At 42.0% G+C, this 25,286-nt stretch overlaps 1 protein-coding gene and 1 long non-coding RNA gene across 2 annotated transcripts; one reads left to right on the plus strand and one right to left on the minus strand.

The window, feature by feature from the left end:
• Window positions 1-4,794: 4,794 nt before the first annotated feature.
• Window positions 4,795-5,738, minus strand: LOC146716530 (uncharacterized). Its single transcript, XR_014919215.1, has 2 exons — window positions 5,505-5,738; window positions 4,795-5,419 (listed from the first exon to the last, which is right to left on the minus strand). It is a non-coding gene; the product is annotated as an uncharacterized LOC146716530 (long non-coding RNA).
• A 7,781-nt stretch (window positions 5,739-13,519) lies between these two features.
• Window positions 13,520-24,923, plus strand: LOC146716531 (protein NLRC3-like). The gene is made up of 7 exons (XM_085441557.1): window positions 13,520-13,536; window positions 15,715-15,864; window positions 15,971-16,084; window positions 19,305-19,381; window positions 19,498-21,289; window positions 22,800-22,976; window positions 24,717-24,923. Exons 1-7 carry the CDS (start codon window positions 13,520-13,522, stop codon window positions 24,907-24,909), a joined length of 2,520 nt encoding a protein of 839 aa, XP_085297683.1. The 3' UTR covers window positions 24,910-24,923.
• The last annotated feature ends 363 nt before the right edge of the window (window positions 24,924-25,286 follow it).

Genomic DNA, 25,286 nt, shown 5'->3' on the forward strand with positions numbered 1-25,286 from the left:
TTTTAATTTATTTAAAAGTATTTAATAGCATATAACACCCAAAACATGCTGGGTGTGGAAAGAAAAAAATCAGAATTTCCTCTGTTTGAGTCACAGTAACTTTGACATAGTAACATTTGCAGTAAGTCCTAAATGTTCACCTTTAAAATCCCTCCCTCTGTTCATTTTGCCCACATCATGTTTCAGTGGTTGGCCTCAGGTTCTTCAGCTTCCTGACAGTCTGAAGTCAGCTGACAGAGTTTCACCTGCTAAATACACAGAAAATCTTGTTAAAGCCGCACAGTTTGCCCAACAGTAATATTCCCATTAAGCCCTTTCTAAACACTTTATAACAATGTGTCATCACTAAATTATAAACTTCTTCTCCAAATCTGCACGACTGCACTTAGTCACAGACTTTATTTAATTGTCCTGCGGCTGCTATCATATATTTTACCAAACAGTTCTTCTCACACAGTCACAGATATATTTCTCTCAATGCAAACTTCACTCATGTCTCAGACAGGAAACTTGAGTTTTTCTTTTTTTTCTGTCCCCACTCATTCAACTAATTTGCATATTGAGTCACATCTCGAGAAGTTGCCCTGACAACAGAAATGCATATTCAAAACATTGCTGCATAATTCAATTATTATTATTTTATTTTTATTTCTACAGTCGTCACTTCTTTTGCTCAATCAGCTGGAAACCACTTCTAATTCACTATTTTAAACCTGCTTTAAGCTTCTAATCACTGGTTGGTCCTCCCAGTCTCTTTTTCCTTGTCACAAAAGTCGCTCTATTGTCCTGCAGCTTCCTGAGTTATTCCTCAGCTTCAGCCTTTAAGTGTGTTAAATCTACACCATTCAGCATTTATGTCATGTATTCACATTCATGAGTGTAAGCATGTCTTCATTGCGTGTATGTTGTGTGTTCATATTAATATTGAGTGTAAGCTGGTCTTCGTTGCCTCGATGTGTTTTTATAATCAGATTTAATTCCTGCATCTTTGCGCTGAACTGTGGATTCAAACTGTCTCACTTCTGATTCTCTCCAAAAACAATTTCACATGTGACAATTTCTACATGTGTGTTTTCTATTTTTCTATTCATTTATGTATTATTGGTTCATTTATTTCTTTATCTCTCTCTGTCTCTTACTTTTTTTATTTACCTTTCTGTTGCGATGCTCTGGATGTTTCTAAACCCCACAAATGCAGTCTCACTGTTCAACCCAATTTTCCTATGCTGGCATCCTGGTAGCTGCACGCTTGACTTTTCTCAGTTCATGGGCAGTTATTTTGCGCCTTGGTTTTTCCACACGCTTCTTGCGACCCTGTTGACTATTTTGAATGAAACGCTTGATTGTTCGATGATCACGCTTCAGAAGCTTTGCAATTTTGAGACTGCTGCATCCCTCTGTAAGATATCTCACTATTTTTGACTTTTCTGAGCCTGTCAAGTCCTTCTTTTGACCCATTTTGCCAAAGGAAAGGACGTTGCCTAATAATTATGCACACCTGATATAGGGTGTTGATGTCATTAGACCACACCCCTTCTCATTACAGAGATGCACATCACCTAATATGCTTAATTGGTAGTAGGCTTTCGAGCCTATACAGCTTGGAGTAAGACAACATGCATGAAGAGGATGATGTGGACAAAATACTCATTTGCCTAATAATTCTGCTCTCCCTGTAGACTTTTGTCTTATCGCCTTAACCTCCATGGTCTCAAATTCTTTAAGGATATAATTTCTTTTAACCGGATTAGGGCAAATTTCATTTATCAAAATATTCCTGATCACTTTGTTTGTAAACCTGCTGTCACCAAATTCAACTCCAGGGGCCCGTTCTTCGTACCTCGCTAAGTAGGTTAGCCGGATTAGATTGTTGACGATTTCGCGTGATCCTGGATCAGTCGGTTCCCCGAAGCTCATCCGGGACTTGCTGTCATAGCAACAGAGCCGTAAGCGTAAACCTGCTCGGGAGCAGGTTTACTTTATGTAAACAGGATTAGATCGCGGCCACGCAGGTATGTCCGCTTCATTTATACGAAAGCAACAGCGATATTTTTCCACTGTTTCACCATAAATAAATATTATCAATGTAACTAAAGATAATGCAGCACTTGATCCTTTTATTGATGTCACACAGATACATACAGGTCATTTCCTAAAAAAGGGAAATGAACTATTAACATTCTATTACATGTATGTGATTATTACAGATGTAATTCATATTTCAGAGTAGTAATTGTAAATTACTTCGTGTAATCAAGATGAGAGACCACGGCTATAAAAGCGAAGGTGGATTTGGGAAGCCTGTCGCAGCCATGTCCTGTCCGTATACGCGAGCCACCCATTGCGGAAGGTGCAAGATTGATAAGGAGAGTCCTCAGAATTCAGCGTATATTGCGGGATAGACAGGATCCTTTAGCTCAGCGCGACAGTGTGCTCATAGAGAGATATCGATTTTCCCGTGAGGGTATTATTTACTTAACCAACTTGTTGACGAGGGGGTGCAGGACCACCACCTGTCTTTTTTTCCTCTGCCCTTTTCTTGGTTGCTGTTATGAACAAACTAACAGAGTATTACAGGCCAGTATTACCTTGCCAAGAGACGCAAAGCAATCTAAGAGATAAATATTACCATTCTGTAGAATACTCCTGTATTCCACTTTTACTTGTTCCCATGTTCTTGTGGGTCCTGTTGTGGCTCTAATGTGAAAGGGGATATAATATAACATATTATAATATAATATAATGCCATATGATATTGGACAATATAGTGTCATATGATAGATCTACCCTACCGCCTACTGGTGTTGGCCAGAGGGGCCGATGGCGCGATATGGCAGCCTGGCTACAACCGTAGCTGCCTCCACCAGTGTGTGAATGTGGGAGTGAATGAATAGTGGTATCGTAAAGCGCTTTGGGTGCCTTGGAAAGCGCTATATAAATCCAATCCATTATTATTATTATTATTAAATTACCTACGAGTTTGATTTGTCAGCAACTTTCTGCCAGCCCTCTCTCCTTGCTTTTGCAGCCTTTGCAGTGTTCTCTTGCGTTTTAATTAAACTCTGAAACTCCTGTAATCCCTCACTCATGAGTTCTTGCTCTGCTGCCGGAAAATACCGAGCACGCCCCTTCGACATTTTCGCCGACCAATCAGCGGGTTGCCGATCAATGTTTCTACTATCGATGCGTAGCCCCTTTTACGACACCCAGTGATGTCACATTCCTGCGTCCAGCTGTAGTAATCGTCAACAGCAGGTGTGTTCGGGGAACCGGATTAGCGAGCTCACGGTTAGCGCGATGATTTGATCTTGGATGTGTCATTTGATCTTGGATGTAGTAAGCGACGTACGAAGAACGGGCCCCTGGGCCCTATTTCAGGAAGCCGGTTTAGAAAACTCAGAGTGAAAAACGATACGCAGGGTTGAGTAACCCCGAACTGTCCAACTCGGAATATTCGGTTTCAGAAAGGCTGATAACAAGTAGTTCAATCAACGCGGAGTTGCTTTAACCCCAAGTGAAGCGCGCGGACGAGGATACATAAAGCCCTGATAAGCGGAGCACAGATTAAGCGAGTCACCATGGAGACGGAGGGAAAGAAGGCGCGGTCAATGTATTTTACAGCGCTTGAGGCCGAAATTCTGATGGCAGCATATGCCGATAACATGCAAATTCCGCGGAAAAAAGTAACACAGCCACAGCTGCAAAAGACAGGGAGCATGCATGGCAAACCATAGCCGACAGAGTCAATGCGTGAGTGTTAATATAAACATTGATCTAGGGATTTCCACCCATTTAACACGTTATTTTATCATATGTTATTTTATTTGTTATTTTATACATTTTATTTTGTGACGTGATGTGAGCGCAGGTGCAACCCAACAGGCCCCAAACGTTCCTGGCAGCAAGTAAAAATGAAATATAAAAATATAGTCCAAACAGGTAAGGTGTAATTGTATTATGAGCCATAGTGCTTGGTCTGTTTGTCCCATGTAAATCAATTGCAGTTAGAGGCTACATTAATTTCCCCTCTGTAAGCACTTATTGAAATTATCTGAGCACATTACAAGTACATATTTGCTTACTCTGTATGCTCAAATGTGGCCCGTTATAGCCAACAGAAAAAAAGCGGAGGCCCGAAAAACAGGTGGGGGTCCTCCACCACCACCACTCACAGAGGCTGAGCAGTTGGCCCTCAGCCAAAACAGTGGGCGCCCTGTGGCCGAAGGCATCTCTGCGGGGACATCCTCTGAGTCAATAACCCCGCAAGACACAAGTGCCTATAGGGGGTAAATTCAAAATAATACATGATGTGCATACATCCTTTCTTCACAGTCACCTTTGCAGTGCTACTCATTCATTTGATAAACTCTTCACCATAATGGATTATTTTGTAGTGAAGTTATTTTCCTACTGATTTTGCCTTCCCTCAGTCTTGGTTGTCTTTGAGAGCATAATGACAATGAAGTGTAAGGTGATTGGTATGTTTGTTAATTGCCATTTGGTCCCTTGTAAGTTATAAGTGACCTGTATAAACCTCATATTCTATCAGTTGATGGTGATGGTGTACTGCATCTGGTGCAGCCTCCTGTTGAGCCAGACCAACATGCAGTTGTGAGTAATACTCCACAGATTATATGAGTTTACAGTAGAACAGCAATGTTGTCTATTTCTTTACTACAGGAAAATAATGAAGAAACATTGACAGCTGTTACAGAGGAGGAAGCAACAGAGACACTTTATGAGGTTTACATCTTTTAATACTTTGTGTACAGGAAATACAGGTGACCAATAAAGCCAGTTGAACAAAAAATCTGTTTATTCTTCTTTCAACATGTTGAGGTGATGGGTCAAAAGAAATGATTGTGACATATGGTGTCTCTGACTGCACTTCCATCTTGTATGTCCGTGGGAGGGTCAGGATGTTCATGGTTTGGATCACTGCTGTTTGGTTCAGAAGGACAGTGTTCTCCTCTAATTGTGGCAATGTTGTGAAGAATCACACATGCCACAATAATGTCACATGCCCTTTCTGGGGTGACCCTGAGTCTTTGCAGGCACTGGAACCGGGCCTTAAGCATTCCGATAGTCATTTCAATTCTGGCTCTTGTCCTGCAATTAGCCAGATTATATCGCTGCTGTGGGCCCGGTTCAGGGTCAGGGTAAGGGGTAAGCAAATAGGGTAAACATGGATACCCCCTATCACCAAGCAAGTAGCCAGTGAACTCTCCTAAGACAGAAGGATACACTTCAGTTCAAATGTCCCTGAAGCAATTGGTCTTTATATATTTTAAAGTATTTTCAACTCACCATGTCCAAATTTTGTGCTCAGTGTACATTCACGGAATATTTGTGAGTCATGGACAGAGCCTGGCCACTTGGCTTCCACATTTGTGATAATGTTGGCAGCATCACATATGATCTTCACAGTGCAGAGAACACAAATTAGCATCCATTACTATAATGAAATGATTTGTTAGTTTGAAATGCTACAGGGAACTATGTACCTGTACATTAATGCTGTGGAAAGACTTCCTGTTCACATAGTCTCCTTCATTTACTAAAGGAGCAATGATTGGAATGTGAGTGCCATCTGTACAGCCAATCACGCCTGGGAACCCTGAAAATAAATGTAATATTTAAGTAGTAGTTCAAGTATCACCACATCATACATTACGTTTTGGTCATCCTGATACCTGCAATTTTGTGGCATCCCTCTTTGATAAATCTTGTGGGTCTGTGACCGGGGAACACCACAAACGAGTGCAGGAGATGTTTCAGTGCAACTGTAACATTCCTGACTGCCCGACAGACGGTAGCCTTGGAAACGTGCTCAGCTTCACCAATATTATACAGAAAGCTCCCGTTTGCAAAAAACCGAAGTGCAATACAAATAATATGTAATGAACTGAGAGCATGTCCGCGATGTGTCACATGCGTAATATATGGCCTGAGGATGTTATTCAAATAACTTATAGATTGTGCTGAGAAACGGTAACGTTCGCACAGAAAATCATCAGGAAATGATAAAATGTCCAAACACGCTCTAATCACTCTCTCCCGGCGGAGAGCTCTGCGGAGAATTTGGGCTTCACGATCTACTGGCTCTTCAAGGAAGTGGCACGCCATGTCCGACACTTCCTACTGTCAGGTTTCCGACAAAGGGGCGGAGACAGTCAGGGTTAGTTGTAGTAAACCTGCTAGGGGGCAGGTTAGCTTCACGGAGTGTGTCGTCATAGTGACTCACTCAGGCTTCAGCTGAACTCGCTTTGTGAAACCGAAAACCCAGAGTTTTCGTTAACTCAGGGTATACTTACTCAGAGTTTGCACTAAACCGGCTTCCTGAAACAGGGCCCAGCTATGCAGAGCTGCCTCAGTCCAGGAGAAATTTTAGAGTGCACAATATCTTCTTTTATCATTGATCTCAAAGGGACTGGGATGGCTTTCACTGGGGATTTATATCTCTTAGCAGTACATCTTACATCAAATTTCTCACAAAACGTCTCATGTTTTAGTAAAACCCCATTATCATCCATAAAATGAGCTACAGCCCAAATCCCTTTAGATCTCCATTCATCCACGTACACAGATTTCCTACACAAACGGATATACCTGTTGTTCCATATAGGGGTGTTGTGAGGAGTAAAGCTATGTTTATAGATTAATTTCCAGTAGAGACGGACCTGCTGATGGAAAGCTGAGAGTTTAACAGGTAACGAACTGCAATCAAAGTCACAACGTAACAAAAAGTCTATTCCACCCATTTTGCCAAAAATCACATTGGGAATAATGTTCCAAAAGGAATTTTTGTTCCTAATGAAAGATCTTAACCATTTCAATTTTAGTACACCATTCATAACATCAAAGTCAGTGGCATTAGCCCCACCCTCTTCATAATTCTTAATCACATCATTTTTCTTTATATAATGACATTTGTTCCTCCATATGAACCTAAAATTAAGAGTATTTATAGATTTAATTAGTTTTGGAGGTATGGGCAGAGAAAAGGCTGGATAGATGAGTCTGGACAGACTGTCCATGTTGGTTAGCAAGATTCTCCCAAACAGAGTTATGTCCCTTTGCAGCCACATGTTTAAAATTGACTTACACTTTTCTATATTGGTACAGATATTCTTATTTTCTGTTGATGTCTTATCCTTGCAAATTACAATGCCCAGATACTTCACCTCTTTTTTGATCTGCATATTATTTATTGCTTGCAGGGGACACTCATGCAGAGCTAGAATTTTGCATTTATTAATATTCAGCTGTAGGCCAGAAGCTTTGGAGAAATGGTTGATCGCCTGCAAGGCTAAAGGAATCTGGTCCTCATTTTTTAGAAACAGGGTGGTATCATCTGCCAGCTGACTGATTATTATCTGTTCACCCATCACAGTTAACCCCTTAATGTGACTGTTTTTAATCAAAATAATTCCTCTGACACAGAAGACCTACATTCCTGGTTTAATTCTTGCTGTCAAAAAATCATGGACTCTGTGGCTCCTTTAAAAACCAGGCAGCTTAAGGCTAAACCTGAGCCTTGGTTTAATGAGAGCAGTCGTGCTGTTAAGAGGGAATGTCGTCGAGCAGAACGGAGGTGGAAAAAGGATAAACTGCATGTATCATTTCAAATTCTCAAAGACTGCTGGCATCGCTACCAGAACACTGTTAAAGAGGCAAAAAGGGAATATTTTGCAAATATTATTTCTTCCAACTGTCATAACCCACGTGTGTTATTTAGGACCATTGACACTGTTCTTAATACTCCTTTGAATGTCTGTTTGGAAGTTTCTCCTGAGATTTGCAATGATTTTCTGAACGTTTTTATTGAAAAGGTTGTCACCATCAGGGCTCTTATCACAGCTCCTGACTCTGACCCCTCTGTCTCTGTCCCTTGCGCTGCTGTTTTCACTCAGTTTGAGCTTGTGACGCTCTCCTCTTTAGAGGATGTGGTTCGCCATATTAAGCCCACAGGTTCCCCACGGGATCCTGTCCCTCCACAATTCTTTAAAGAAATTTTTCCTAGTATACAACAGTATGTCCTTGACATTATTAACAGCAGTCTGTCTTCTGGTGTGGTTCCTGCAAATTTCAAACATGCAGTAGTACAGCCACTGCTTAAGAAACCTGGCCTTGATCACACAGTTTTAGCGAACTATAGGCCTATTTCCAAGCTGCCTTTAGTCTCCAAGGTTTTAGAGAAAATTGTTTTTAGTCAACTGAAAGATTTTCTAGATGAAAATGGAATCTTTGAGGTTTTTCAGTCAGGTTTTAAAACCCTTCACAGCACAGAATCTGCATTACTAAGGGTTTTTAATGACATCCTTCTGGCATGTGATTCTGGTAACCATGTTGTTCTTGTCTTGCTTGACCTAACTGCTGCCTTTGACACAGTAGACCACAATATTTTAATTTCTCGATTACATGATGTAGTGGGTATTGGTGGCACTGCACTCAATTGGTTTAGGTCTTATTTGTCAGATAGAACTTTCTCTGTCAGCCTTCTCGGTTACGAATCGTCTTCTGCTCCTCTGTCATGTGGTGTCCCACAGGGCTCAATTTTAGGGCCACTGCTCTTTTCTCTGTATCTACTGCCTCTGGGTTCTATCCTTAGAAGGCATGGGATCTCATTTCACTGTTATGCCGATGACTGCCAAATTTATTTGACACTAAAACGCAAGGATGCCATCTCCATAAAACCTCTCTTGACATGTCTAGATGACATTAAAGCTTGGTTGGCTCGAAACTTTTTAAATTTTAATAAAAAGAAAACAGAAGTGTTGGTGTTTGGACCCAGTGGTCCCTGTGAGTCCTCCTCTGTTGTTTTAGGATCCCTGGAAGTCTATTTTAAATCTGTTGTTACTGACCTTGGTTTTAAGTTGGACAGTGATTTTAAATTGGACAACCAAATCAGAGCAGTGGTGAAGTCCAGTTTTTATCATTTAAGGCGACTGGCAAGACTAAAATCTTTTCTTTCGAGGCAGCACCTTGAAACAGTGATCCATGCTTTTATTTCTTCCCGCCTGGACTACTGTAACTCACTTTATGTGGGGGTCAGTCAGTCATTGCTCTCACGTCTGCAGCTGGTTCAAAATGCGGCTGCACGACTCCTAACAGGAACTCGAAAAAGAGAGCATATAACCCCCGTGCTGGCCTCTCTGCACTGGCTGCCTGTGTCTTTTAGAGTTAATTTTAAAATTCTTATGTTTGTTTTTAAATGTCTACACAGTCTTGCCCCGCCTTACCTCTCTGAGCTTCTTCATCCCCACATACCCTGTCGGTCTCTCAGGTCAGCTGACCAGCTGCTCCTGGAGGTACCGAGATCCAGGAGGAAGCTCAGAGGGGACAGGGCCTTCTCTATTGTGGCTCCAAAATTATGGAATAATTTGCCCATGCATGTTAGAGAGGCCCCTTCACTGTCCACTTTTAAATCACGTCTTAAAACCCACTTTTATTCCTTGGCTTTTAACCTCAGTGAGACTTAGTTTCTTTTTTAATGCAGTAGTTATTTAATTAATGATTTCACTCTTCTTTTATTTGTTTTTTATTTATATCTCATGTAATTTTATTTTACAGTTCCAATGTAAAGCACTTTGTGTCAGCTGTGGTTGTTTTAAAGTGCTTTATAAATAAAGTTGATGATGATGATGATGATGAAAATAGACAACAGCTCAGCAACCATGATGAACAGAAGTGGTGAGCTGCTACATCCCTGCCTTATCCCTCTATTAACCTCAAACCTTGAACATGTACCATGTTCTAGCAAAACAGAGCTGTTAATGTCATTATATAGCATCTCTATAACATTGATAAATTCCTCTCCAAAACCAAAAGACTGCAGAGTTTTTAATATGAACGTATGTTCAACTGAGTCAAATGCTTTGTAAAAATCCAAGAACAGGATGTACCCTCTCGCTTGGATTAATTCACTGTATTCAAGGAGATCCAAAACCAGCCTAATATTGTTATGAATTAGTCTTCCTTTCAAAAAACCTGATTGTGTTTCACTGATAATGTTTGAGATGCCTTTCTTTAGCCTCTCAGCTACAGCTCCAGACAGGATCTTATAGTCAGTGTTTAGTAAGGTGATGGGTCTTAAATTGTCTAAAATTCTTTTATCCTTACCCGATTTAGGGATCAGGGTTATCAGCCCTTGTTTCGTGCTCGGCATCACTTCTTTTTTCTCTATCGATTCCTTTAATGCATCAAACAATAAAGTTCTTAGGTCCTTCCAGAAGAATTGATAAAAATTAGTAGTGAGTCCATCTGTCCCTGGGGACTTGTTTAATGCCATTTTCATGACCACCAAATCCAGTTCCTCAATTTTAAGCTCTGAATCACACAGATCTTTGAACGGCTTGTCAATACATGGGATGAGATTATGAATCTTATCAAAGAAACTATCAGAATCAGCTGCTGAATATTCTGAGGAGTACAATTTGGAATAAAAAGTGAAGACTTCTTTTCCAATCTTTCTGAAATCTTTACATTCAGTCCCATTTATCAACAAGCTTGAGATTAGATTTCTCTGCTGTCTGCACTTTTCCAGCTTACTAAAATATGATGAGTTCTTTTCACCTGCCTCAATCCACTTGGCTCTCGATCTTATAAAGGCACCCTGGGCTTTCTCTAGGTAAAGATCGTCTAATTTAGTTTGTAACTCCATCAATTTATTCTTTTCTTGCACGTTTAGTTTTTCTTTACTACAGCACTGAGTTATTTCACGAAGTAAATTACTTTCATATTCCCGTTTTTCCCTGTTCAGCTCTTTGCAGAATTTTATAGTGAATTCTCTGATTTTGAATTTAATAAGTTCCCATTTCTGTATATTACCCACTACTGAGTCATCATTTTTTATATCTGTAATTTTATGTCTGATTTTATCACAATACTTGTCCTTATTTAAAAGGCTGGCATTAAATTTCCAATATCCCCTGCTACTACGTTTCATCCTTGTTGGTTCTAAGACAAGATCAATGAAACAGTGATCAGATAGGGGTGCTTTGGAGATTTTAGATTGTGAAGTACACCTCAAAATGTCATCGCTCACTAACCAATAATCAATTCTTGACCTGCTTTCTCCATTAGGTTTAAACCATGAATAATTCTTAACTCCAGGATTCAAACTTCTCCAAATGTCTGTAAAATTATTATCACTAGAAAAGTTCTCAATAATGTTATTCTGTTGCCTCCTTCCTAAGCGAGGAGGCCATCTGTCCATCCATTCATCTGAGGTCATGTTCCAGTCTCCTCCTACTAGGATGTAATCTGTGGGGTACATAACTTTAAACTCTGAAATAACATTTGTTAGATTTTCCAATAGACGTTTATTTTGACCTTCGTTATTATGTCCATAAAGATTTGTAACAATTAGAAATATACCTTCGCTCTTCAAGCTGCAGTTGACCAATGACCCTCACTATCAGCTTTATATGTTATAATCTCCCCTGGGAACTTATTAAAACAAATCGCCACACCTCCAGATCTGTTAGATCCACGACTGAAAAGAATCTTGTCTCCCCACTGATTAGCCCAAAAGGTAACATCGGCATCCACAGAGTGAGTCTCTTGTAAAAACAGACAGTGACATTTTTGCCCCTTGCAAAATAAAAAAAGTGCCTTTCTCTTAACAATTTCCTTCAAACCCCGAACGTTTAATGAACCAAAAGAAATTTTTGAGTGAACCATAATAAGAGTATGCTAAGAAAATAACTTTTTTTTAAAAAAAGAAAAGAAAAATATATAAACATGAGTTTAAATTGTAACACTTGTCACCAACTCAGTGACTAATAACCTTTAACTTTAAGTAGATCTCTTTTGTCCCATTAATAATATTCCACTGTATACAGTCTTACATCAAGTCTTTCATTCAACGTCGATGATCCTCCGTCCTTCGATGTATCCATGAGGACCCCGGAAAAAGGCCCGTTTCCCAGCCCGTCTGGCTTGTTCAATTTGCGGCCACAGCCGCCTCCTCTCTTCCCAGTCCTCCCGCGGCAGTACCTCAGCGAAGTGGAAACCGCCGTTCTTACAGACAGCCGAATCTTTGGTGCGACGCCAAATCTCCTCTTTCACGTGTCTCAGAGCAAACAGAATGATGATATGTCGGACCTTGTTCTCAATCTTCTTCCCAACTCTATGCACCACATCCACAGATTCTTCAAGCTTTGATATCATATCAGGTGCGATCTTGCCAAGAATTCCAATAACCAGCGATCTGACACCTTCATCTCTTTTCTCTTCTAATCCTTTAATCCGGAGGCTCCACCTCATTTTGTACCTTTCTTGCTCTCACACTCTCTCCTTGAGATCGTAGTTATCTTTGGTCAACTGCTCGTTTCGTCTCTCCAACTCTTTAACCTTTTGTTTACATTCTTTCACCTCCTCCGAGTTGAACTGAACCGCTTTGGCTAGGCTGGCTAGCATCGTACTAGCTTGCTTGCATTGCACACTCAGGTCAGCTAGCTGCTCGTCCACTCTTTTTTCAAGGTTTTTTCTACGTAGTCATGATCCGTTCCTTCTCTGCTGTCTTCCTTTCCATCACATGGCGATGTTGTTTCTTGTTTTTTGAGGTCGAGTTTGAATTTAGCAGGTTTAACTATACTTGGGGCAGTCATTTTACTACTTTCGAGTGGAAACAATAACGAACACAAAGTAAATTCTGGGACAAGTTCAACGAGCTCCTAATTCGTGCGACTGCTCAACTCGCCATCTTGCGCCACCGTCTCACTACTAGATGAACTTGTGACACACATCTGCAGCAGAGGCTGAGTGGCTGCTCTCACACCTGGAGCATCCAAATCGACCCACAAACACGTTGAAAGATGCAATGCCATCAATGTGGATTGTCAAGACTGAGAGACCTCTTCCCTCTGACCCCTCCCCAAACCCTCAAACCCTCCTACCCACCTCGACATACAAACTCTGTGTGGCTTCACGTGTTCTGTTGATGTTTACATGATCGAAATAACTTGAACACAAACACAAACAAACAAAGAGGAAGACCGCACCGGAAGGAAACAACTACAAGTCCCAGCATCCTCTGTGTTTAGGGAGCAGCAGTGAAAGTGAAAGCAGGAGGAGGAAGGTGGAGCTGAGGCAGGTGAGTGTTAACATGAATATGTTTCTTCTTATGACATAAAATAATTCCACGCTGTTCGTGTCTGTGGGTGAAATGTGAGGCCGGTCGGCTCCTCTGAGCGCTGGTTTCCTGTAAGTAGAGAGGAAGTGAGTTTAGCTGAGCCTCCGTTTAGTGTGAGAGAGCAGGAGGAGAGTGAGAGCTGTGCTGAGGCAGGGTGAGTGTTAACACCGCTCTGACATTACTGTGTCTCTGTGGCGGGAACAACAGGCTCCGTCAGTGGAGGCAAAAATAATCAGACTTTGGTTTTTCAAAGGAAACAACTTTATGTCGGAAGTTCCCGCACGCTCATTGGATAACGATGTATCAATCACGAGCTATTAGCCAATGAGCGTGCGGATTCACAGAAAGACCCGCCTTTATCACGGGACTTTAAAAACTACAATGGCGACAGAAACTCCGTGAGTGGAGTTCAGGGTGACGTTATGAAACTGTGACGTTTGAGCCACTTCCCGTTGAACGTGAAACTGATGGTTTCTGGTGTTTGGGTCTGTTTTTCTGTATTCATGCAGATAAAGTGTAAACTCAGATGAATTATACCATCAAATGTTAAAGGAAAATATCAGGATGAGTGTCTGTGAGCTGAGAAGGACGTGAAGCGAGCAGTTTATCCCAGAGCTGAAGCTGCTCTGTGTGCAGAGATGAGCTCAGATTCCTGCTGTGATTGATCAACAGTCACAGAAATGTAGACTTGTAGTTATTACTGCAGTATGGTCACAGCAGATACTGATAAACATGTATTATGAGGATGGATGATCAAGTTTCTCACTCTCTCCTTTAAATCTCAGTTTTTTTCTTCTTCACAGTTTATCTGTTAATTTATTAATGAATAACACTGAAAGAGTTTCTGTTATATTTCCCCTTGAACATCAGCTTATTAGGGCGGCATTAGGAAATAGCCCCCCTCCAAAGAATGAATAAATGAATGATGATAATAATAAAATGATTCAAAAGCAGAGCTCAGAGTGGTAGAATGGTCAAACATGGATCCACGGGTGGTTCAACTGCATTTGGTGACGTGACCAAAGCAAATCTTTCAAATAATCCCACCATCAACGGGATGTTGTCTCCTTTACTACGGTTACTTTACTTGGTCACCGTGTGAATTTCTTTGAAATGAACCAAATTCTTTTATTTGTTGGTTGTTGCATATTTAACCTCTACAGTCAGGAAAGGAGGAGATGAGGCCTCAACAATGTTGGGTTGTAGCTGTGGTTCAGGTTAGAGTGAGTGTCCATGGAATAAATGTAAGTCAGTGAACTGGAAACATGACTGTGTTCAAACTTTGTTTCCTTTTTATAATGAGTCTAATCAAAGGTGGACAGAAGTATCTCCACTGTGACTTTTCTGTGTCACCATCAGAGCTTCTGCACAGTGTTTCTGGGGCAGATAACATTGCAGCATTATGGAGACATTATGGAGACAAAAAGAAAAGCGTCTGGATTTCTTTAAGTTAAACTTAAAGAAGTCCAGACGCTTTTCTTGGACTGTTCAGTGTTGAGTCTCATTCACACACTCCCTCAGACTCTTCACACACACTGATTTGCTGACATAAACACACTCCTGTGTGCTTCACACACACACTGAGGACCATCTACAGACTGTGAGCTCCGTCTTCTTTGTCTTTGGAGCCGAACTCTGACAAAGTTAGGAACAAAACTTTCTCCAGCGTGTGAACTTTCCTCCTAGACTCAGTCTGAGCAGTCAGACCACATATTTCTAAAGCAGCACATGAAGGTGTGGCTCACACACACACAGGTGAAGGAAACAGCTGCAGTATTAAAAGCTGCTTCACTGTCTACAAATATATGAACTGAATGTTTCTTTCAGGCTGTAAAAACCTTGTTTATCCTCCATTACAGTCCTGCATTCAGAGCATTACTTCTGTTATATTAGTACATGTATTTTATTCTGATGAACACATGAAACTCTGAGCTGGATTGAATCCATTGAATCAGAGTCCAGGACTCAGACTAAACACACTGAATGTGTCCTGAGCTCGGCCGCTGTGCCACAGTAACTGCTGTCAGAGTCACTGTTACTGAGTTAGCTTAGCTAGCAGAGCAGCTAGCAGTTAGAGTATGAACTCTGTAAGCAGTCAGTTCGGTCCTGGACATGGTTACTGACATAAAGCTGCTCTCTGCAGCCATGTTTGACCTGCTGCTTTGTAGGACTACAGTAATGGAGGATTTGGAGGCTGAACTGGGCTCTGTGACACTTTTTGTAGTGAACTGATGAAAGCTGCGTCTCAGATGGATGTTAGTCCAACACATCAGACACGACCTCTGCAGCTCTCAGTTGATGTGCACATGAATGATTTGTGTTTCCTCTGCAGGTGAAGGTAGAAAGTGTGTGTGAGCTGATGTGAACTGAGCAGCATGGATCAGTGTGAGGACAGAGAGGAGGGAGTCCCTCCCTCTAAAAGCACTCTGTGTGGGGAACATGAGAGTCAGACCAAAGCTCAGAGGTGAGATGACCATCTCTAACTGTCCATGACTCTTCTCCATGTCACAGCTCAGCACTCACATCACTGCTCCATCATTATTCACACTCATACCTCTGTGTGTGTTGTTTTAAAGCCCAGAGCTGTGGGGCGTACCAGGCTCAGCTGGACATAACCCTGAAACTAATCCAGAGCCTGGACCTGAACCCAGCTGTGTTTCCTTAAAGAGCAACGTGTCGAAGGATGTTGGTGTAAAATTTAACAAAAGACTGTTATGTGACAAAGAGTAAGTACATTATTTTTATGAGATTGTTCATCATGTCTTTAATTTAATATTTCCAGTTTTTCCTTCCTGTCTCATGAAGCTGTGACATTTATTCTTTTTCTTTTAGGATCAATAAGAGGCCAGAATCTCCTGGACCTGAACCCAGCTGTGTTTCCTTAAAGAGCAACGTGTCGAAGGGTATTGATATAAACTTTAAAGGATGTTCTTCTGCTGCTGAGAGGTAATGTGTGTCTAGATGTTGTTCCTGACTCTGTATTTTTGAATAAATCCTCATGTTTAATATCAGCTCAGCTCTTTTTCACACATTTCTATGTTGGTGTGTGAAGCGGTGTGTGTTGGAGTGTTTCCACAAACACAGCAGTCAGAGTGGAAAGAGTGGATGTTGTAGGAGGTGTTTGTGTAGTGAAGAGGCTGAGTGTCTGTGGGACTCCAGCTGCTCCAGCAGGTGTCTCCTTTGTGCTTTGCTTCAAACACAGTGTAGGGAGGAGCTTCCACTCAGGTGTTTCAGGTGTTGCTGGATGGAGGAGGACAAATAGTTTTTCCCTTCAGTGACACTTCAGCAGCTCAATGTTCTGGGAGATGTTTGTCTTTATGAAGGTTTATGGATTCTTGTTCTTACTTTGGTTAAACTGAGCAACACATTTTCCATCTAACATTTAAAGTAAATTTCCAGGTGAATAAAAGATCTGCAGCTGCAGCCTCTGTGATGTTTCACAGTCTGAAAGTAACAAATTCAACCAGAGTTCAAACAAAGGCTTAATATACGTGTGTGTTTGATATAATGCCAACAAGTACAAACAGGTGTTCTTACAGGTCTTAATCACAGAGGTCTGATAAGTCTGGTGACTTTCACACTCAGCAATTTTGCTGCCTTTTATTTTATATTGGCCTTTTTAAAGCCCTTCAAAGTCTCCCACATTCATACAGAGCTTTTAACACCAAACTCCTTTACAGTCCTTCTCCTCTCACACACGATCACACGACTGATTTGTCTGCAGCAGCTGTGTTACTGCTAGTATTTTATTATGTGTGTAATCTCCTCATATTGTTCCTGTGGTTTAGTTTGACTTCCTTCTGCAAACTCAGCTGCTCTGTTGCTGATACACGTCTCCATGAATATGATTGATCAGATGCTGCCAACACCATGTGTTTCATGTGAGCGCTCAGCTGAAACCCTGGGTTGACTTATCGAGTTAATAACAAGCTTCACGTGACTGTGAATGCTAAAGTGAATCAGATAAAGGAAAGAGACCCTGCTAATGTTGGACTCACTTCTTAGTGTAGATCCCAGGAGGAAGTTCAACATAGCCATTCTTTGTGCTAGCTCGACCAAACCTGAGAGCACAGTGCAGGATAATGATCATCATCTGTCTCTGTCAAGGACATTTAAAATCCACAAATAACAAACATAATTATATTTGATCATTAAAAATGATGATTAAACAAAGTGTCAAACATACTTAAGTAGAAGGACTGATGTTTGTGTTAAAATACCCTCTTAAAGCTGAAATACTGATTCAACTTTCTCCAAAAGTTGATTCTGTTCATCTGGACGTAGCGTTTTGTGGGAGAAACGTTTCGTCATCATCCAGGTGACTCCTTCAGTCTCAGCTGACTGCAGGTTTCAATCTTATAAACAGGACATTTGAATAATAACTGAAACCAGCCCACTGAAGGAACAATGGGCTGGGAGGTCAGTTCCTTAATCTTAATTATGCAAATTTGTGTGTGAATCTGTGAATGGGACTCATGACCATTGATCAACAACCACTGATCAGTGGTCATGATTCCCATTCACAGAGAGTTGGGGAATGGCTGCAATCACAGCATGTAAGATGGTGACAGATGTACCCTTAGGCCCCCTCCTCCATTCAGAGATGGTCTTTCCCTTTTCACGTAAATGGCCTCCTTGACTCCGCCCTCAAACCAGCGTTCCTCCCTGTCCAGGATTTTACATCCTCATCATTGAAAGAGTGTCCACTGGCCTGCAGGTGTAAATAGACTGCAGAGTCCTGGCCTGACGAGGTGGCTCTGCTGTGTTGTAGCCAAAGGTTGTTTGGTTTCCCCGATATATAAATCTGGCAATCCTCCTGCACTTAGCAGCGTACACTATGTTACTCTGATCTTTGGGGTGGACCAGTTTTTGGCGCAGCGTGTTTTGGGGTTTAAAAGCCACAGAGACCCGGTGTTTAGAAAAAATCTGTCTCAACTGCTCCGATACTCCTGACACGTACGGGATCACTACAGGTTTTTGCTTAAGCAGCGGCTGGTAAATGTGGTTATCCCAGCTTTGACAAAAGTCCAGCTGGGATAACCACATTTACTCTACGTCCAGATGAACAGAATCAACTTTTGGAGATTTACTTTCCTGGATGATTAAGAATGCATCAAGACGTTCCTCCTAAAGTGTTATTCAGTGTTGTGACAGTCAGCTGCTTCAGCTGCTGCTGGGATGGGCTGTGGCAAAGAGAACAGAGAAAATCCAAATCAGAGTTTTTCTCTGAATTAAAAGCAAGGAAACAACAATATATTCTACATGGTGAAACTGATGGTTTCTGGTGTTTGGGTCTGTTTTTCTGTATTTATGCAGATAAAGTGTAAACTCAGATGAATTATACCATCAAATGTTAAAGGAAAATATCAGGATGAGTGTCTGTGAGCTGAGAAGGACGTGAAGCGAGCAGTTTATCCCAGAGCTGAAGCTGCTCTGTGTGCAGAGATGAGCTCAGATTCCTGCTGTGATTGATCAACAGTCACAGAAATGTAGACTTGTAGTTATTACTGCAGTATGGTCACAGCAGATACTGATAAACATGTATTATGAGGACGGATGATCAAGTTTCTCACTCTCTCCTTTAAATCTCAGTTTTTTTCTTCTTCACAGTTTATCTGTTAATTTATTAATGAATAACACTGAAAGAGTTTCTGTTATATTTCCCCTTGAACATCAGCTTATTAGGGCGGCATTAGGAAATAGCCCCCCTCCAAAGAATGAATAAATGAATGATGATAATAATAAAATGATTCAAAAGCAGAGCTCAGAGTGGTAGAATGGTCAAACATGGATCCACGGGTGGTTCAACTGCATTTGGTGACGTGACTAAAGCAAATCTTTCAAATAATCCCACCATCAACGGGATGTTGTCTCCTTTACTACGGTTACTTTACTTGGTCGCCGTGTGAATTTCTTTGAAATGAACCAAATTCTTTTATTTGTTGGTTGTTGCATATTTAACCTCTACAGTCAGGAAAGGAGGAGATGAGGCCTCAACAATGTTGGGTTGTAGCTGTGGTTCAGGTTAGAGTGAGTGTCCATGGAATAAATGTAAGTCAGTGAACTGGAAACATGACTGTGTTCAAACTTTGTTTCCTTTTTATAATGAGTCTAATCAAAGGTGGACAGAAGTATCTCCACTGTGACTTTTCTGTGTCACCATCAGAGCTTCTGCACAGTGTGGAGAAAGATCCAGAAGCAGAGCTGGACTGCAGACAGCCAGTCAGAGCAGCTGTGTACAAAGTAAGACTGAACATCTGTCTGCTGATGGACTCATTTCTGAAAACTGGACTTCTTGTGTTGTTCAGACATTGAAGAGTTTTCTTTCTCTTTAGTCTCATTGTTTTTCTTTCTTTCAGCAGATGTTGGTCTGCAGGAGGTTTTAGATGAACATAAGATCAGTCTGAGGAGGAGATGTGAACGTGTGACTGAAGGAAGTGATGAAACAGGAAGTAGAACCCTCCTCAACACCATCTACACTGAGCTCTACATCACAGAGGGACAGAGTGAAGAGGTTCATACCCAACATGAGGTGAGGCAGCTGGAGACAGCTTCCAAGATGGACGCCCTCCATGACGCTCCAATCAGGTGCCAGGACATCTTTAAAGCCTTACCTGACCAACAGAGACCCATCAGAGTGGTTCTGACCAACGGCGTGGCTGGTGTTGGAAAAACCTTCTCAGTGCAGAAGTTCACTCTGGACTGGGCAGAGGGCTTGGAGAACCAACATGTCAGTGTGGTGGTTCTGCTTTCATTCAGGGAGCTGAACCTGATCAGAGATGAGCAGTACAGTCTTCTGGAGCTGCTCCATGTTTTCCATCCAACATTACAGAAGGTCACAGCAGAGAAGCTGGCTGTCTCTCAGCTTTTGTTCATCTTTGACGGCCTGGATGAAAGCAGACTTTCATTGGATTTCACCAACAGGAAGCTGCTGTCTGATGTCACACAGAAGTCATCAGTCAGCCAGCTGCTGACAAACCTCATCCAGGGGAATCTGCTTCCCTCGGCTCTCGTCTGGATAACTTCCCGACCCGCAGCAGCCAATCAGATCCCTCCTACACGTGTTGACAGGCTAACAGAAGTACGAGGCTTCACTGACGCCCAGAAGGAGGAGTACTTCAGGAGGAGATTCAGTGATGAAGAGCTGTCCAGCAGAATCATCTCCCACATGAAGACATCCAGGAGCCTCCACATCATGTGTAGTATCCCAGTCTTCTGCTGGATCACTGCTACAGTTCTGGAGCACATGTTGACTACAGAGCAGAGAGGAGAGCTGCCCAAGACCCTGACTGACATGTACTCACACTTCCTGCTGGTTCAGACAAAGAGGAAGAAGAACAAGTACCATGAGGGACATGAGACGAGTTCACAGGAGCTGACGAAGGCTGACAGGGAAGTTCTTCTGAAGCTGGGGAGGCTGGCGTTTGAACATCTGGAGAAAGGAAACATCATGTTCTACCAAGAAGACCTGGAGCAGTGTGGTCTGGATGTGACAGAGGCCTCAGTGTACTCAGGAGTTTGTACAGAGATCTTCAAAAGAGAGTGTGTGATCTTCCAGAAACCAGTCTACTGCTTTGTTCATCTGAGCATTCAGGAGTTTCTGGCTGCTGTCTACATGTTCCACTGTTTCACCAACAGGAAGACAAAGGTGCTGAAGAACTTCTTGGGACAAAAATACAACGAGTCCTCCCTGGATGATTTCCTGAACAGAGCCATGGAGAAATCCCTCCAGAGTAAAAATGGCCACCTGGACCTGTTTGTTCGCTTCCTTCATGGCCTCTGTCTGGAGTCCAACCAGAGACTCTTAGTAGGTCTGCTGGGTCAGACAGAGATCAGTCCAGGAACCATCCAGAGAGTCATCAACAACCTGAAGGAGATGAACAGTGATGAAATCTCTCCTGACAGAAGCATCAACATCTTCCACTGTCTGATGGAGATGAACCACCTCTCATTATTTCAGGAGATCCAAGAGTTCCTGAAGTCAGAGAACAGATCAGAGAAGAAACTCTCTGAGATCCAGTGCTCAGCTCTGGCCTTCATGCTGCAGATGTCAGAGGAGGTTCTGGATGAGTTGGACCTGCAGAAGTACAAAACATCAGAGCGGGGACGACAGAGACTGATTCCAGCTGTGAGGAACTGCAGAAAGGCTGGGTGAGTCCAGATGTGATCATTAACATCATTGATCAGTGTAGGTTAGTAGTTTAATGTTGAAAATAAAATCAGATTGTAACCACAAAGTGTTTGTGTCCGTACGCTGCAACCTTCCACACCATTCCTTTATTGTACAGACTCAGCAGCAGCTCCATGGATCCCAAATCCAAGAGTGGAGAACAGATTTGAAGTGTGTCACATCCATGCAGTCACAGCTGTTTCCACCATGTTTCCACTGATATTAATCCTGTTCAATGACACGTTTCATATCAGTGAATATGTTCTTTAGGACGTCCACTGACATGTTTAAGTGTCCTGCTGGAAATCACTCAAATCATCCATGAAATCCATGAAAAATCCTTTTAGTGTTTCTAACTTCACCCTCTGTCCTCTCTCTCTCTCCATCCTCCTCACTGCTTCTTTCACTGATAATCACACAAACATCGTATTCAGCTACAAAATAACACAATAATATCATCTGATGATCATTATTATAAGAGCAGGATCCATATTTGATATCAGAGTAACACACTGCTTGGTTATGTGCAGTCATCATCAGTGACTGTGGGTCAAACAGAAGCTCTCTGATTGGTTGCTGACCTTGGTCACCTGTCCACTCTCACCTGTTTGTGTTTGCTCTCTCTTTGCTGTCTCCATCCTCTCTCTCCTTTCTCTCCCTCTCTGTCTTTGTACGTCACTCAGGTCCAATGGAAACAGTGACATTTACAAACCAATCAAAGACAAACTGATCCATGTCAGGTTATAACAATATTCAAAGTGAATACAGGCTGCTGCTGGACACAGACAGGTAACATCATTTTGACTTGCTGTCACCTGGATCTGGACTCATAAACACTGAAGCCCTGAACAGGAATACAAATCATTTTCTGCCAACTAGCGACACAGCAGCAGATAATGGCTCAGAAAGCTCAAATGAGCCAATCATTTCTGTGTTTAGTTCCCCTGAAATCAGATCTGATATCAGCAGCTCTGAGTTCATTCATCATTATTGTCCAGTGATGAGATTTCTGCTCCGTTTGGTAACAGTCAGCAGGTTTTTCCTGCGTGTGGACGTGAACAGTCGTACCTGACAGCAGGTAGCAAACAGAGATCATCTTTCCAGCTGGAACTCTTCACTGAGCTGAACTCATTCAAAATGTTCTGGAGTCAAAACAGGAAACAGTCCAAATGTGTGTCTTCACTCTGACTCTGGATCAGATCTCAGTGACAGACTGTGGACATTATGGAAGCCTAAATGTGACACCATCTTCCTCCTTCATCTGCAGATTAAAGCCAAACAAAGATTCTCATTAAAAGTCTGCAGGTCTGAGAGAGACTCAATCGTTGTGTCATGTCAAACACAGTAAGAGGAGCTGAAGCACAGATGTGAAGAGCAGATTCATCAGATTATGACCTCACTCTGTTTTGTCTTCATATACATTCAGTCTGTGTTTATAATGCAGATTTTCTGCTTTTATAATAACACATTTTATATTTTCTATCATCACAGACTGACTCGGTGTGGACTCTCAGAGTCTCACTGTGAAGTTGTGGCCTCAGCTCTGAAGTCCAACCCCTCCCATCTGACAGAGCTGGACATGAGTGGAAACTACTACCTCCAGGATTCAGGTGTGAAGCTTCTGTGTGCTGGACTGGAGAGTCCAAACTGTGGACTGGAGACTCTGAGGTGAGTTCACTGACTGCGGCTGTTGTTGTTTTTCTATATTTCAGGTCTTTGATGTTTGAAACTTTCTTTAGTTCCTAAATGTTCAGGATGTGTCTGAAGACAAATGTGAAGAAGTTTGAGTGCTTTCAGAAATGTTGTCTTTCCAAACGACTGAACAACAGTTTTTCCTTTTGGCTCCAAACAGAAGTGACAGACTTGAGCAGGGTTCATTTAAAGGCTGACAGAAGTGGAGTGGTGACGGGGAGATGTTTGACAGGACAGTGTTTCAGCCTCCACAGGTTCATGTTGTGCTCCATCAGTCAGTGAAGATGAAGTCAGTGCTGATGAGGCTGTAGAGTGTGTGAGGGATGTGAATGAGGATGATGAAGATCTGATGATAGCAGATAAAAACAGGCTGCAGAGACTTTGAGCCATACAGGGCACACAGTGTGTGTACAGAACAGCTGAAATCATTATGGAGGCCTCACTGGAATATGGAAGCATCACTGTACAGCTTCAGTGAAGCATTAAAGTCTCTGATATGAAATGAGAAATGAAGCAGCCAGAGCTTTTTCATGAGTGGAAATCCACTGTGACTGTGAGCTGCTGCTACAGCCTCCAGATTAGCCAGCAGCTCATCCTGCTCAACATTTCCTCACCAACTTTAATGGAAGTGTGATGTTTTCAGCTGGAGTGATGGTCAGGGTGGCCTCCCTCTCCTCTTCTTCTCCTCTTCCTCTTTCATTTGTAAAGCCACTTCTGCTGCTTTCATTCATTTGGAAGTCCTGTAGCTGAGTTTGGGAGAGACTAACAGCCTCGGCAGCAGAGGGGAGAAAGGCTGTAACACCACCACTTTACTCTGTTCTACCTGTCACATCATTTTATCAGGAAACAAATATGCTCATGTTTTTACTATGTTTGTCTTGAAGATGTAAGAAGATCACATGGTGCTTTTTATTATTGTGTTGGTTTGTTTGCTGTCTCTTGGATGGAGCCCAGCTGTGCGTGGCCCCTGGGCCTGTGGTCAGAGTGTGTGCTGGATAATCCGGCCCAGGATGAGGCCAAACTGACATGGGATGAAATGTCTGTCACATAATTGAGCTTAGTGTAGTTTCATTTCTGCACAATTTAAAAACAACCAAAACTTTGTTCTGTCTTTTCTATGTTATACTGTAGACTTTCTTTGATACTGTGTCCAAAAGGAGCAGCTTTTACTTTGAAGGGGAGGCGTCTCTGTTTCCTCTTCAGGTTGGATGATGGAAGCAAATGAGTGTGTGATGTTCTTTCAGTGTTGCACTTTGTAGACGCTCCCTGAGCACTGGTCTCACAGCCAGCTGCACATAGAGACCAGTGTTGTTAGTCCAGGTCAGAAGATGACTTGTTGGAATGAAAATGAGCTTGTAGTTTGTCTGCTTTAATAATGTGACTGGAAAAAGGTGTTGGACTTCAAATATGTCCATTTCTTTCACACTTCACCTTTAAAAGTGAAGCCTTGTGGTTCCTGGAAGGAAAAACACGACTTTTTCAAGTCTTTGTCCTGTTTTTATGATAAATGTACGACTTTAATGTGAAACATTCAGAGTTTTTTCTCTTGTTGTGTTTGTTTGAAGCTGCTTCCTGTTGGCTTCAGCTGTTTGGAGTTTCCATTTTCTAAACTTCTACATTCTGAACCTTCTTCAGCTCTGAACAGATGATGAAACACTGAATGATTTCAAGATCACACTTTGTCTAATAAACTTACATCTTTCATTCTTTATACAGATTGATCAACTGTGGTTTGTCAGAGATCAGCTGTGATTATCTGGCAGCAGCACTGAAGTCCAACCCCTCCCATCTGAGAGAGCTGGACCTGAGCTGCAACGAGCTGCAGGATTCAGGAGTGAAGCATCTGTGTGGTTTCCTGGAGAGTCCAGGATGTGGACTTGAAACTCTGGGGTCAGTCAGCATGTTTTAGTTGTGCTGAGATGAATATGATGTGAAAGTTGTGCTGACACTAAACTGCAGACATCAGGCTGATATTATACTGATCCACACTGAAGATCTTCATGGTAAAGTCTGTTTTCTTCTTCTCTGGTTTAGTCCATTGACTGCAGCAGAACAATGTTCACATTTCAAACCTTCAAAAAGAAGAAGAAAAATCCTCCACTGGATAATTCACTGTGAAACTCTCCAACTCTTCATTCCACCTTAAAGTCTGTCTGACACTGAAATCCAAAGCAAAATGTGCGTTTGCTTTACAGACAGCAGTCCAACACAAACATACACACATCATCCAAAACACAGTCCAACATCCAAATCTCCTCCACTGCCAGCATGAATGATGGGAAAGAG

This window comes from Copadichromis virginalis, linkage group LG3 (genome assembly GCF_057382275.1).
Source record: "Copadichromis virginalis isolate Kocher_CV1m ecotype Utaka linkage group LG3, C_Virginalis_male_GT1.1, whole genome shotgun sequence".
Taxonomy (NCBI): domain Eukaryota; kingdom Metazoa; phylum Chordata; class Actinopteri; order Cichliformes; family Cichlidae; genus Copadichromis; species Copadichromis virginalis.

Excerpts from the sequence above, each read along its gene's own strand:
- LOC146716531 (XM_085441557.1), top strand. Across the intron at positions 16,085-19,304 it reads TGTTCTTCTGCTGCTGAGAG|AGCTTCTGCACAGTGTGGAG; the intron begins GTAATGTGTGTC and ends TGTCACCATCAG. Across the intron at positions 22,977-24,716 it reads TGTGGACTGGAGACTCTGAG|ATTGATCAACTGTGGTTTGT; the intron begins GTGAGTTCACTG and ends TTCTTTATACAG.